The 15,688-nt window shown below is 35.4% G+C and overlaps 3 protein-coding genes across 4 annotated transcripts in view; all 3 read left to right on the forward strand.

Moving 5' to 3' along the window:
- Positions 1-1,560: 1,560 nt before the first annotated feature.
- LOC128860051 (clathrin light chain) lies at positions 1,561-3,136 on the forward strand. 2 transcript variants are annotated; one of them, XM_054097275.1, is made up of 3 exons: positions 1,561-1,651; positions 1,796-2,001; positions 2,135-3,136. In XM_054097275.1, exon 3 carries the CDS (start codon positions 2,161-2,163, stop codon positions 2,809-2,811), a length of 651 nt encoding a protein of 216 aa, XP_053953250.1. In that variant the 5' UTR covers positions 1,561-1,651; positions 1,796-2,001; positions 2,135-2,160; the 3' UTR covers positions 2,812-3,136. The 2 variants fall into 2 exon arrangements, with proteins under 2 accessions (XP_053953250.1, XP_053953251.1); XM_054097276.1 differs by lacking the exon at positions 1,561-1,651 and adding an exon at positions 1,679-1,740.
- Positions 3,137-3,983: 847 nt separating this feature from the next.
- LOC128860050 (deoxycytidylate deaminase) lies at positions 3,984-8,071 on the forward strand. The gene is made up of 2 exons (XM_054097274.1): positions 3,984-4,284; positions 6,736-8,071. The coding sequence occupies exons 1-2, from the start codon at positions 4,282-4,284 to the stop codon at positions 7,531-7,533; spliced, it is 801 nt and encodes a 266-aa protein (XP_053953249.1). The 5' UTR covers positions 3,984-4,281; the 3' UTR covers positions 7,534-8,071.
- A 4,251-nt stretch (positions 8,072-12,322) lies between these two features.
- The window catches only part of LOC128860052 (serine/threonine-protein phosphatase rdgC), a 248,058-nt gene continuing 244,692 nt past the window's right edge, over positions 12,323-15,688 (forward strand). The window contains exon 1 of the mRNA XM_054097277.1: positions 12,323-12,542. The gene's annotated coding sequence lies outside the window, so the exon portion shown is untranslated. The remainder of the gene's footprint in view (positions 12,543-15,688) is intronic.

Genomic DNA, 15,688 nt, shown 5'->3' on the forward strand with positions numbered 1-15,688 from the left:
AAATACAAACATGCGGTACGTTATTGGGCGATGCACCCACTTCACTTACTTATTCACAATAGTACACTCAGGCAATTATTAGAGTAAAAAAAAAGGGTATTTACAATGAATTTCCAAATTCGGTATTTAGAAGTTTAATTTTTTTTAATATAATATTTTAGGGATTTCGTCTAAGCGTTGAAATTTAAGTATCGAGCTTAAATCAACCCATTAACTAACGCATACAGAGATTTCATATACATTTTGACAGATGGTTTTCGAGGGTGTAAAATTACGCAGTATACAAGATGTATGAGGCATTTAAGCGATTAAAAAAATGCACCTATTGTGTTCAATATTTTAATTTAAAAATTTCAAAAATGTTTAATAATAACATAAATAATTCTCGCTTATACCCTTTTTGCGTGTTTGGCCAAGCTACTCCTCCTATTTGTGGCGTGCGTCTTGTAACTATTAATAATATAAATAATTGGCGCTTAAACCCTTTTTGAGTGTTTGGCCACAAATGGAGGGACCTACAGTTTTAAGCCGACTCCGAAAGCAAGATATTTTTTATCAGAAGCTTTTCAAGGCAGTCGTAGGTTTGCAATTGCCTGTCGAGAAGCGACCGCTAATAGAAAACACTTTTCTATCATTTTGATGTTTCATGCACGGAGATTCACACCTACGCACTTCCGAATGGTAGTCACGCACCAATTCATTCGGTTACGGTAGCCGCCGTATGTATAGTATAAAGTAAAAATTTGGAATAAAAAAAACATGATTTTTTTCAAATTTTACTCAAAATTTAATATTTTAACATGAAAACATTTTCGTAAACAAATCAAACATATGTACATATACATAAAGTGAAAATTTCAAATAAAAATCAATATTCAAAATTTTAGCGTGAGGCATACTATTTTATTTTTTATTTTTTATAAACCAATATTTTAAAATAAATATTGCAAAATTCTTCCCCGACAAATTACTTACGTCCACACTTTCTCTCGCCAAGTCTTTGTATAAGGGTTAGAGAGGGCATGGCGAACTTCTCTTAATACAGGGATTATCCTCTTTTCTACACTAATTCAATAATAACAACAGAGCAGCGACATTCTTAACAGGCTGTTCTACATTCCCACGGCAGTCGGTTCTACATAACCAGGGCGACTCGGATTTACATCCGGCAAGGCTGTCACTTCAGCAGCATTCCTCGCGTATGTGTGGGGAATTTTTATGCTGCTACAACACACAGGCATTTAAGTCAAGCTTTCCCTCTAACTTAAGTTCAGTGCCTTAGAATGGCATACAGTTTTATCAGAATCTTTTTATGCCTTTTTAAATATTTAATTATAATAATAATTTGGCGCATACATTTTTGTAAGAATTTAGTGACGCCACTTATAAATTCGCTAAGGGGTTAAATCTTATTGATCCCTAAGAAAAAGATTATAAATCGTAAATCTGATATCAGGATAAGTATACACATTTCCTTAATATGTGTCATCCTGTTATTGCAACATCAGCTGTTAATTGCATTTGCGACCATTTATGATTGTTTTGCCCGCGCTTTTGTTTCTTGACCAACTTCCCTGCTTTGAGGCGCAGTGTTTGCCTATCTGTATCCCTTTAATATTAATATAAAGCTGGAAGTATTAAGTAATTTGAGGTAAGCCCCACTCTAATCGCGCAGGGATATTTATTAGAGTAGCCGCGTTAATATATATTTCGGTGTTTGCAGTTGTATTGTTTTACACGGTGAATATAATCGATTATAAGGTTTCTCATTGGTTTATTGTCCGCCATTTTACAGCTTTGTTCGATTTGATTTCACTGATTCCGCGACAAGTGTTGTCTCGTTCATTCGTTTCGTCAAAATCGACGTTTTTAATGTCAACTCTGTGCCAAAGAAAAAGAGCAGTTTTTGTGATCTGATTGGAAGAAATTTATTGCAAGTTTTATTTTTGTGTGAATAGTGCTGACTCAACAAGAGGAAAATAATAAAAAAATTGAAAAAGGGTAAATACCACTAGGACAGAGATATGTCCCGCTTTTGTGTTGAATAACGAGCACAAAACGGCTTCACATCTGTCTACGTGTAAAATTACTTACTATGAAAATACGCCCCAATTTTGCTTCTTTAATTTTACAGTAGTTGCTGTTCTTTATCTTTGCACAATGGATTTTGGTGATGATTTTGCCCCTAAAGAGGAGGTTGATCCCGCAGCTGAGTTTTTGGCACGTGAACAATCAGTACTAGGTGATCTCGAATCCGAAATAGTACCTCCTTCGGATGCGGTTGTCAGTGCACCACCCAGCACAGATGGTGGCAATGGACTGCTAGGCAGTGAGGAGCTTGCACCTAATGCGGTTAGTGGTGGACTCGGCTCATCCACCGGTAGTTTTGAAATGATTGGCGGTGAATCAAATGAACCAGTCGGTATTTCGGGGCCCCCACCTTCCCGAATAGAACCGGAGAAAATAAGAAAATGGCGTGAAGAACAAAAACAGCGTCTCGAAGAGAAAGATCGTGAAGAAGAACGTAAGAAGGAAGAGTTGCGCCAGCAAGCAAAACAAGAATTGGAGGATTGGTTGCGTCAAACGGAAGAATCTATTGCTAAAACCAAAGCTGCGTCACGCAGCGCTGAAAAGCAGGCGGCGGCACTTGAGAATGGTGGCCCCATGGAGCCAGGTACTGAGTGGGAGCGTATTTCCAAGTTATGCGATTTCAATCCAAAAGTGAACAAATCCGGCAAAGATGTGTCACGTATGCGGTCGATATACCTGCATTTGAAACAAAATCCAATCCCACTGCGTAAGACAGCCTAATCCTCATATATGGAGTGAAACATAAACTAATACATTCACACATAAACGTATGCGTATTAAACCTAAAATGTATTTCGACTCTGGTTTTATACCACATTTGTGGCTATTCTTTTTCGACTATTTGTTTCTCATTTTTGTTTCACAAACAAATTTAGTATATTACCTGTTAAGCAAAACTATTTCAGAAGTATTGATTAAATTATATTGGTTTACACATAAACACAAATATGAGAAGAAATTTCGCCAATATGTAAATTACATAAAATGAATTTATTGAAGTTATAAGAAATATACAAAAACGAAATACAGTACGTTCCAATTTTAATTCAAGTATATAAATCCACGTAATTCGCAAACATAAAAAGGAAGACTCTTGGTTCTACGTAACAGAAATAACCCGAATTTATATCCGGCCAAAGAGTGCGACTCCAGCAGCATTTTCTAAACATTTATGGGGAATGTTTATGCTGTTACAAGAACAACAGAAGAAAATATAAGTTATTTTAATATAACGAACTTTTTTTTTTTTTTTTTTTTTTTAAATATACTCACCGATTTTTGTAGGTGATGGCAAATTTTGCGTTCTTTACAAGTCACACCTACAAAGTAGTAGCAGTAGAGCAACAACAATGGCGTGTATTTTGTTGCTCACTGAGCGCTCTCTGAGTACGCTGCTTTTGATAACAGCAAGCATGTATGAAAATTTAGAGGATAGATTAAGCGGTAAAAAAAGTTGCATCAGATGCTCTACTGCTTCTACTCTGTACTGTTGATGTAATCATGATAGATTGCAAGATGGCGACCTCCGTCAGAATATTTCTGGCTGTGATGTAACGATGTATAACAATAAAAATGGAAAAGAAATCAACAATAATGTGAATACAAATTTTATATTCTCTATTCGTTGGAGAGTTTCGCTACTTGCCAAGCGAAACATTTTGCCATGCGAAAGCAACAACAATCGGCGGTTTAGTCTTCGATTCGCTATTTCTCTTTTACTATACTTGGGATAATTTGAAGAGTTACATATGTGAAAGCGACAACAAACAAGCTAGATTTGCCATCAGCGACTTTGGTTATACCTCATAAAACTGGTATAACTCACTATTTCAATAAGAAATGTCATTTTAGGCATGTTTATTTATACCCGTTGCTCCATCTATTCGCCATGAGTTAACTCATGAAGGCAACTCTTTAAAATTCAATGAATTTACATAACACGACATGTGAGGAAAATGATAATAATGCAGTGTTGCCAAATCTTATGCAAAGTTGGATTCAAAGGCTGGTGACGATTATTTTTGTTAACGAATAAAACCACTGACGGTCGGTATGACGATTGATTAGCTTCAATTTTTTCACTTGTTTGTTAACATTTAAGCTAAGCTAATGTGTTTTGCTCACTTTTGAAATCCAGTTCAAGTTACGGAATTAATTGGAAAACATCGTTTCTTTTGGTAAATAAATATTATGGTAAGTGAAATAAGTACCGAAGTGTGTGTGATATTCGTTTGAACGAATGAAATGTAGTAAGGAGTAAACCGACGAAATGTCATCGGGGTAGTTTTCGGCGTGGAATTTTTTATACCCGGGCTCACTTGGGTCCCAAGGATGTTAAAATTTTGTTCACATCGAGTTAGATTAATACATATATTTATCAAAACAACAACAAAAAAGTAAAGATTTTATTAAAAAGCAAAATTGGATTATTAATTTTGCGAAACTCTATATAATGTACTCTTTGCCTAAGGCGGGTTGGCATTGAAAGCATACGAAACGGTCATAAAAAAAGCTGTATCTCCTTAATAAAAAAACCAGACCTCAAAGAAAAAAATGCGACTTAATTAAAATATATTAAACCTCATTAACACCCAGCATAAATATTATTTAGATTGGATGAAAACTACTCCCACTTTTATATGTTAGCCATTCCACGCTACTAGATGAAGAGGTGGTCCGCTAACTATCTGAGTGGTCGATGTTTAGCGACCAAATCTCCAAGCAGATGAAGATCAAGCAAGGTGCCCGCGGGGTGGTGTCCTTTCACCCTTGCTGCTCAACTTATATGTATGTATCGAAGCTCCGCCAGTTACCAGAAGGACTCTCCCTAGTCTCAGACGCTGACGATTGCACAACAATGGCGTCGGGCAATGACATTGATGGCCTGTGCGCCAAAGTGAACGTCTACCTCACCGATCTTTCTCGCTTTTTCAATGCGAGGAATCTCCAACTTTCCCCCACAAAGTCTACGGCGACCCTCTTTACCACTTGGACAAAGGAGGTCAAACTTCAACTTAAGGTGATGACATACCAATTCCGACTGTTAACAATTCCAAAATTCTGGGTGAAACCTTCGACAGTTTGCTCTCCTTCTCTGCGAACACCTTCTCCAAAATCGCAACAAGGTCCCTAAATCGCTTGCCGGCAGCACTTGGGGCAAAGACAAAGAAATGTTGCTGGCGACATTTAAGGCAATTGACCGGCCGGTTCTAAACTACGCTAAGCCTGTCTGTTCGTCTGAAACTAATGACATGCAGTGGATAAAGCCCCAGACTTGCCAAAACACTGCTATTCGGCCAGCGACGGGTTGCCTTCTGATGTCCCCTCTTCAACACCTTCACAACGAGGCACAGATGCTCCCGGTAAAGGAGTACAAAAAACTACCCAGCGAACAGTTTCTGTTTAGGTGCTACCGCTGGTTTCACCCATACATGCACCTGCTTGAGCCAGAGCCGCCTCACAGCCACGTCAGAGGAAACCTCCTCAATTACGCCGACGAGATCCAGGGCAAAACGAACAGACAACTACTGGACCAGCCAGTGTTTAGACAGACAATAAACGACATTCATCGGGTTACCCTTACCACCTTCTTAAGCTCCCGACCACCGAATACCGTAATCGCAGTCCATCCACCACCTACAGCAAATGAAGAGCTCCAGCTTCCCCGCGTAGAATTGGCACAATTAAGTTCTGGGTAATGTAGCAGGTTAAACTCCTACTTATCCAGAATCAACCCCGACATACTAAACATATGCCCTGCATGTGAAGGCACCCCACACGACACTAACCATCTTTTCACATGCCCCACCAAACCCACTCATCCAACACTCCTCTCCCGCTGGACCCAACAATACGACGACGGTGATTACGTCACTGCACTGGGCGCGCTTTTGTGAACTATATACAACAAAAACAACAACGTCGCAAGGCATAAAAATATGCTGGAGTTCTCGGCCCGGGGCTTTAGCCTAACCTCTTAAAATGGTTAGATGGGAGTCATGCTAACAAATGCTAAGTTAAAGTGGAATGCGGACAAGCGCGTAAAAAGAGCTGATGACCCTCTACTATCTTGTAAAATAATATATGAAAAGAAATGGGGTTTGCTTCCGGATTCTAGTACCTCGGTGTTACTAGGCGGTGATTCATACTATTGTAGATAAGTAAGTAATTACCTTTTTTGTGGGAGTGTGTTTCTTTTTCACATCTAGGATTTAGCAAAAAGCTTAAGTCAATTGGAGTAGTATTATCTCTCTCTCTCTCTTAGCTTCACAGTCTGTGGTGGACCATAGCTTTATCAACAATCCGCCTCCAATTCAGTCTCTCTATTGGCTTATTTCTCCAATTACGAACGTTCATCGCTTTTATGTCTGCTTCTACGTCTCTTTCTTGGTCGGCCTCTCTTTCTTCCTCCAATTGGACGCAAAATAAACACCCTTTTTTGAATTCTTTCGTTGAGCGGCCGCTTTCTTGGTCGGCCTCTCTTTCTTCCTCCAATTGGACGCAAAATAAACACCCTTTTTTGAATTCTTTCGTTGGACATTCTAGTAGAAGCATTGTCTAGACATACAATAATTTTACAAGTCCTCTTTATTGATCTCTGTTTTATTGAATTTTATTTTAAAGCCATCTTTATTTTTATTGCAGCCATATATACAAACAATGACAAATCACGATCATGACGATTTGCCCCCTACACCCAAATCTAACTCATCAAACAGCAGCAGCAACAGCCCTAATAGTGACGGACCCAGCCGGCCAAGCTCCGATTTGCGTGATGCATCACCTCTAACCGCTTTTCGCTCACTTTCGCTGTCGACATGTGAACAGGAAAATAAAGGATTTGTGAATCTGTTAACAGATGAAAATTTTCATAGTGAAATTGTCAAACTCGTTATGAAATATGAAACTAATTTAGACAATCGAAACCAGCATTGCATAACGGTTGATCAAAATCGCATTATAAATGTAGGCGATAATAATTTACTAAGAGATCATGAATTCCTCATGGACATAGCAATACTGGCCTCAACACACAGTGGGGATCCCAAAACGAAAGTTGGTGCTTGTATTGTTGATAAGAAAAATCGCATTATTGGCATTGGCTACAATCATTTTCCACCGAACTACACGAATCAGCCGTATCCATGGGGCAAGGACAAAGATAAATTAAAAAATAAACTCACATATGTCATACATGCCGAATCGGATGCCATTATCGGACCGCAGCCAACTGATTTGCACGGCGCTACGATATACTCGACACTAATGCCTTGCAATGAATGCGCCAAACTTATTATACAATCCGGTATACGGAAAGTTTACTATCTTAATTCGAAAATTTTCGAGAAGTGGATATACAAGGCCTCACGCCACATGTTGCAAGCCGCACAGGTAACATTGCTGAAATTGGAGGAGCGCACTACCAAACGTTTGAAGGATTGATTATATTATATTTGAGAGTTGGATTTCAATATTGTTAAGCATTTTATATAAGTTTTAGTGGACACAAATTTATTTTTAAAATTTTATTAGTTTAATTATTTGTTGTGATTTATAAAAACAAACTGCTTTCAAAATTTGTTTATATTTACTAGCTTTAAATTTGTAATTATTTCTGAAAAGATATACGGCCTTAGAGTGAGTTCCCTATGAGAAAAATATTATCATAAATTATAATGCAAAATAGAAACAAACTGGGATATTTGGGTTTTGACGATGAAGCCGATTATCTAACGAAGCTTATATACATATGTACACACTTATACATACACACATGGATGAACTTTTACACGGTTTCCAAAGATAAGCGAATTAAGAAGCGCAACAAACTTAAATTAATACATACTTATACATACATACATATGTACCTAAATGTATTTTTTAATATACATATTTGTAGTGGTGAAATTTAAAAGGCTTTCATTATTAATATCATAATAATATAATTTTCAATTTTAATAAATGTAACAAAAAAGGTATATGCCATAAAAAGAAATTGCTTTTTATATTAATTTGGTAGTTGCCTAAGTAATAAGAGGCTGAGGCTTTGAAAGGGGTAAATTCTATAAACGATACCTCGGCAACAAATAATATATTTCTGGATGTAAAAATTAGTTGAGAGGCTGGAGAGTTGCTTTAACAAAACAAAAAAAAAACCATAGATACTCTGTCTAATAGAAGTATGACCGACATAATCTAATAAATTGATCAGATTGGAGGTACTTTTTCCAATAGCGTTTTTTGACAGATTACGCGTGACTGCTGTCGAACTAAATATGTACATAATTTTTTCAGTATTCATTGACATTTCATCATGGAAAGACTTACGCCTCGTTTGCGTCAACCGCTTTGTGCTGCTGATGAAATTCGCCAGATTTTCAATGTCAGCGTCAGCTATATCAGCAGGCGTAGCAAAAAAGTAAGAGCCAAGATGCATGGATCTTAGCCCCGCCAGAGCAGGGCAGCTAAGGAGAAGGTGATGAGACGATTCCACTTCATCCTCCATACATCCAGCGCAAAAAGCACTCGAGGTGATTCCAAGTCTTACAGCATGCATTCCTCGCGCATAGTGACCTGTGAGAAAACCCACGAGAAGGTCGCCCGAGCGCCTTTGGTCTACACGTGGCCAGAAGGATTTCGCGACCTTACAAGTTTGTGTACTTGCCCACCGCTCGCTGAGTTGGCGCGATGCCCATCTTTCCAGGAGCAGACCGCAGGTAGTCAGGGTGATCCCAATTCTCTCCCTTAGCGGGGAAATCACCTCACATGTCTCTTGTCTGGCCAGCTCATCCGCCTCACAGTTTCCCGTACTATCGCTGTGACCAGGAACCCAGATGAGGCTTATGTCAAAGAATTCGGACGCAGTCGAAAGTGAGGTCAAGCTTTCCTTGACCAGTTTCAAATGCACCGTCATTGACCCGAGGGACCTTATTCCCGCTTGGCTGTCGGAGTAAATATTTACTTTCTTGACTGTTAGTACGCATGTGAGCAGCCAATCAGCTGCCTCCTTGATTGCGGCTACCTCTGCCTGGAACACACTGCAGTGGTCCGGTAACCTGAATTTGAGTCTGATGGGGAGCTCCTCGCAAAAGACTGCTCCGTCAACCTTTCCTTCCAACTTCGATCCATCCGTGAACAAGTTCACTAGGCCCTGCCCCCAAGTGCAGCTCCCCGTCCACTCATCCCTTGACGGAATATGAGTGGAAAAGGTTCCGGTTGGACTAAACGAGGGTATACACTGATCCGTTGACAGAGGGATGAACTCGAAGTTTCTAAGGATGCTTGAGTGCCCATAAGTGAAGTTGAGCTTATAGCCCGAGCCCCTCAATCTGATTGCGGTACGTGTAGCGGCAATTCTGCCTGCGATGTCTACGGGTACCACATTTAACATTGCGTTCAGCGCCAGAGTAGGAGTCGTTCGAAGCGCCTCACTGATTCCAATGAGGGCGGCCCTCTGAACTCTCTAAAGCTTCTCCCCAATGTCGTCTTGTCTAGTGAGTTCCACCAGACTATGCCTCCAATAAAAATCGTATAACTGCATTACGAAAATCGACGCTCGACGAAATCTGTTTGGTTTTTTAATTTCAGAGGATCCAGTTCTGAGATATAGTGGCCATCGCAAAACGTCTTTTTTTGAGAGGAGCTCCCAGAGCTCAGCTGTAGCTCCTTTTCAAATAAATATTTTTACTAATACTAAGTCCTAAAATAGAGTTAAAAGACAATGTATTGTGTGTACAAATTTTTAGATCAATAAATTTAAAAGTTTTCTCAGAAAAAAATCTGGAAATTTCGCTTTTTTCGGCCTTCTAACTGTATATAACCCCTTAATGGATACGTCAATATGCAAAATTGCCATATTTGTGCTGAAGAGCAACCTGAAGTCATTCAAGAAACCCATTATATCCATTGAACATCACCGCTTGGCGTGGCCTATGGGCTGGAGGAATCATCGGGCCATATTTCTTCAAAGACGAGGCTGGCGCCAATGTAGCAATGAATAGCAAACGCGCCATGATCAACGACTTTTTAATGCCGAAAGTTGAAGCCTGTGATCTTCACGACATTTGGTTCCAACAAGACGGCGCTACTTGCCATACAGCCCGTTTTATTCATCAAAACTGCATTCAAGTTGGCGGTAAACACAACACGGCCAATTCCTTTTTCAAAGAAGCAGCCCTAAACATGAATCTTAACAGGGTGCGCAAAAGTTCGTTGAAGTTCTCGACTATCAGCGGTACACAATGACCGAATGAATATTACGTTTGCATAATTCCGTTCTAAATTTGTCTTAGCCCCATGCAAGTCCTTTTTCAATGAGAGGAGCGGTTTTTTCAATGGTGCTCCGGAGTTTGAAGTCTTCTGCATGTAAACGTCATTGAGACAGGTTTCTGAGTTAGGCTTGTATTCAGTACATCAAAAACCTTCGGAAAAGTCTGGTTCTTCATTTCCAATTTATGAACACCTGTGTAATCTTTCGAAGTTAACCTGCTAAGGACCGTGGTCCCAACTTCCTTAGCTTGCTGTAAGCCGCCATGATTAGTTTCCTAAAGCTTCGAATATAAGAAAAGGCGCTGTGGGAAATTACGGAGCTGTAACTATAATCACGGCAACGTCGCGACTCTTTTTTTCGCACAATGGGCGAGGGATGCTGGTGCAAGATTCAGCCGTTCGCGGTGAATTCGGGCCGCACAAGAAAAATGCATGAACGAAGCCTCTTCAGGATACCAACATAAAACTGTCCAGTCACTGTCTATACGGTAGGAAAATATTCACGGAGAGTGATGTTACAAATATTGAAAATAAAAAAAACGACCACCATTGCCTTGCGTCGGGACTTGAATATCATCTATTTCGTGAAACGCTCTAGTCCCTTTTTCACGCGCTGTTACTTCTTTATGGGTCTCGGGGTAATACTCAAATATCTCTAATCAACTCATTCAATCTGCGCCACAGCTCTGAATGCGGAACAGCAAAACTTCGCAGATCGATTGGCACTCATCTCATTTCGGTGACGCCACTAAAAACGTTATTTTCGAAGAATACGCATAAAAACACAAAACAAACCTGCATCGACTTCAAACTTTCATTTTCACTTGCCGAGTAGGTACGTAGATATGTATACCTATACATATATTAGTATCCGGCATGCTTTGTTTGCTCTTTTAAAAACTTCATCACACCGCGCTTTACTTTTAAAAGAGCAAACGATTGAGAAAAGAAGTTTTAATAGAGGACATGAAAATGTTGACATTATGTCTAATCTAACTTGTTTACAAGCTAGTGTTAAACATCCACGCACATTCGATTGACACAAATGCTAAGCGCCTTAAAGCGCGCTACGAATTCATGAAATGCAGCATTTTTCTTGTGTAAGAATTGCTCGAACAAAATTCTCTCTACTTTTGTGAATTCTTGTAAGAGTTGTAGTATTATGTTGTTCTCACCATTTCCATCCTTTTTGCATGGCTATGTTAGCATGTTAGGGTGATACAAATTTGACAACATTCGATTTTCAAGAAAGGCAAAAAACAATGGAGCTGTAATTAAAGCAAAATTTATCTGTAAATTTTATTAAAAAGAGGATAGTTATTATTTGAAATCAGTAATATAGGTGTATCTTAAATTCCAGCTGGAACAGCTGAGCAATATTCACAGAATTTAAAATATTATATTGGAAAAACATAATCATTTCTGGGTGTTTCGCCGAGCGAGGAGCTTCTGTTTGTGGTGTGCGTATTGAGGTTCTTCCATATATATGTTACATCCGTGTAAAAAAATAAAAATTGTGACAATAAAAAATTTCGCAAAAAATAAATTTTCCCTATTCACATACATACATACATACACAGCAATAACCCTTTCCACTAACAACAATCGGAAATCATAAATAAAACAAAATGTTATTCTCAGAAAAAGCCCATACTTAACATTTATATAAGTCAGCGACTGTTAAATTACAGAAACTGTAGAGTTTACAGACAAGCGAAGTAGCACGTGTTCATTTAAAAGGGCAACCCCAACAGTGCCTTGGAGTAGGCAAAGGATTTCTGTTACTTTTACATACATCTTTCATAGAGCATATATACCAGCTGCTGAGCTCCAACAACAACAGGCATAACATTTTAACATCCTCGTTGCATCGGCCACATGTCATGTCTTTCATTTTAAATTATGTACAATACAAAGAAAAGCACGCGTACCGACAGTGCTGGCATCAGTTTTCCATGGCATTTACAGTCGAGCGGACGTGTTTTTCGCAGGTTGGAACAACGCTTAACAGACGTGGAACATAGCATACATTCATTTTCATGTGTATGTATATGTGAGCGTCGTTAGTGTATGAACAACATGACTAGTGTGCCGAAGAGTCGTGCGGACGCGGAAGCTAACGTGAAAGTGTGTGCAACGATAAAATCGTATATGCAATTCGTAAAAAAATAGTGAATCTGTATGTGAGTGTTATTATTGTTGTGCAATGGGCTTGTTTATCAAGTGTCAGTGTCATTTATTAGTGTAGCTGTTGTGCTGTTTAATGTGGTTACAAATTTATTAAAAATATATAAATAAGCTCTTGAGCAGCTTAAAGCGAAAAAATTTGGTTGATTGGTATTTGCACGTTTTGGTTTTTGTTAATTTATGTATAAATAAATGAATATATTTTGTATAGAATATGATTATAAAAATCAATTAGATTAAAATTTAATAAAATGTATGAAAAAAAAATAAAATGGAATAAGCAAAAAACGAAAACAAGGAAAACAACAATTAAATAAAGTAACATAAAAATAAATTAGAATTTAATAATTGAATAAAACACAATAAAAATAAAAATAAAAATATAATAAAAATTAAAATAGAATAAAATAAATTAAAATAATATAAAATAGAATACCAATGATATACAAAAAATTATAATAAAAAAATTAATTAACTAAACTGCAATAAAATAAAAGTTCATAGAAAAACAAAATTAAAATTTAAATTGCAATCAAATTAAAATACAAAAAAAAATTGAATAAAATAGAATAAGAAAAAAGTAAAAAAGGAATAATAATAAAAAAAAGCATAAAAAAAAATATTTGAAAATGAAACAAAGTACAATAAATTAAAATAAAAAGTTTAAGTTAATCAAATTAAAATAAAATACAATAAAATAAATTAAAATAAAACAAAATCAAGTAAGCAAAAATAATTTAAAAAATTTTAATAATAAATAATAAAAAAGTAAATAAAATTAAATAAATTAAAATTTAACCAATCTAAAATACAAAAAAATAATTTTAAATAAAATAGAATGAGAACAAAACTACAAAAAGGAATAATAATAAAAAAATAGTAAGCAAAATATTTTAAAATGAAACAAAATACAACAAATTAAAATAAAAAGTTTAAGTTAATCAAATTAAAAAAAAAAACAATAAAATAAATTAAAATAAAACAAAATCGAATTAGCAAAAATGATAAAAAAAAAATTTTAATAATAAATCATAAAAAAGTAAATAAAATTAAATAAATTAAAATTTAACCAATCTAAAATACAAAAAAATAATTTTAAATAAAATAGAATGAGAACAAAACTACAAAAAGGAATAATACAATAATAAAAAAGAGTAAACAAAATATTTTAAAATGAAACAAAATACAACAAATTAAAATAAAAAGTTTAAGTTAATAAAATTAAAATGAAAAACAATAAAATAAATTAAAATAAAACAAAATCGAATTAGCAAAAATGATTAAAAATTTTTTTAATAATAAATCATAAAGAAGTAAATAAAATTAAATAAATTAAAATTTAACCAATCTAAAATACAAAAAAATAATTTTAAATAAAATAGAATGAGAACAAAACTACAAAAAGGAATAATACAATAATAAAAAAGAGTAAACAAAATATTTTAAAATGAAACAAAATACAACAAATTAAAATAAAAAGTTTAAGTTAATCAAATTAAAATAAAAACACAATAAAATAATATAATTAAAATAACACAAAATCGAATAAGAAAAGACACAGGAAAAAATATTAATAATAATAACCAAAAAATAAAACAGCAAAATTTAAAATGAAATAAAGGAATAATAAAATATAATAAATAAAGTTATAATAAAAATATTATAAATATAAACCTAATTTTCGCGTTTAATCAGCCAAATGGCATAATAAGAACTTATTTTCTTTCGTAAAGAGAAGCAAATAAATAGAGAAATAAATGAATAAAAAAATTATCTAAATTAAGTAGAATAAAATACAAAAAATGATATAAATTGAATTAAAATTTAATTGAAATAAATCTAAAATAAAATCCTATAACGCGCCTGCCATGTCTCTTTTCTCTGTTCTGATTGTCACCGGCAAGGCAGGTAATATTTTGCTCACCGCCACCACCTCACAAGCAAAGCACGACAACAATTAAAAATATAAATAAACACAAAACAATAAAAAAAGAGAACAGCAAAAATATGTCAAAAACACAGATATGACTATAGACAAACCCAACAGTAGATTCAACGCTACCTACATTTGTGTGGAAAAAATAAAAACACAAAAGGGTAAACAAAAACAAAAATGTTTAGCTGTTTTGAGTGGAAATTAAGTATAAATAGCTGCAAACATCTCTTAACAGCCGCATTGGAAACAAAATGTGAAGACGCAAGAATTATGAAAAATTTGCTTCAAAAATGCTGCATGAGATGTTTTCCGTTTGCATAGTTTATGGTCGTGCCATATGTGACGAGAATATAATTTTGGTGCAAACAGAATTAAAGCAAAAAAAAAAAAAACACACAAAAAATAGAGCAAAATTAAAACGCATGCCAAATGTTGGAGAAAATTACATATACATATTTATGCATGTGCTTGTGTAAAATTTCATTAAATTCGAAATATTAAATGAAGCAAAAACATTCATAAATATTTCGTCAACGTTGTGCGCGTGGGAATTTCGTGCAAGACACAATGTTGCTCACGAAAATATGCCTACTTGAAAATTTTGCACAGGAAATGGTCTGCAAAGCATCTACGTTGGACAACAGTTGGTAAGGTAATTAAAATATGTATATATAGCTTTGTATGTATGTATGTATGTGTAGCTGAGGCGATTTCTTACGGATGATTGGATACTATATTTTGCTAAATGATAGATTTCGGGTTTAAAAATTGTTAAATGCAAATATTTTTTTATATGAAATAAATATGAAAATGTACATACATATGTATGTACATATACTCGTATAATTCGGAAGCATGGAATGTGACAGTGCTAGCCGTGAGTTTAAAAATTTGTTTAATATTTTTTGCTTTCCTTAAAGAAAATTCTTATTCAAATAAAGAATGGACTTAGTGATTGCCACTATAAGGAATCGGGTAATTATGTTTATTGAGGTTGAGGCATGTAGCATTGAAAAATATTTAAATAAAAATTTAAAAAATTTTAAATAAAAAAAAACTAAATTAACAAAAGATCTTAAAAAAAATCAAAACTGAAAATTGTTTTATAAAACAGGAACGGCATATGTTAACAATTTTTATCCGCGAATTTGTGAAATTCTTTTGAATATCATAAATAATTTTATTTACTGATCGTCAAAAGAGTCA

The sequence above is a fragment of the Anastrepha ludens genome, chromosome 4, assembly GCF_028408465.1.
Source record: "Anastrepha ludens isolate Willacy chromosome 4, idAnaLude1.1, whole genome shotgun sequence".
NCBI classification, from domain to species: domain Eukaryota; kingdom Metazoa; phylum Arthropoda; class Insecta; order Diptera; family Tephritidae; genus Anastrepha; species Anastrepha ludens.

What these genes read in the sequence shown, in the direction of transcription:
- LOC128860051 (XM_054097275.1), top strand. Translation starts at nt 2,161, where the DNA reads ATGGATTTTGGTGATGATTTTGCCCCTAAAGAGGAGGTTGATCCCGCA.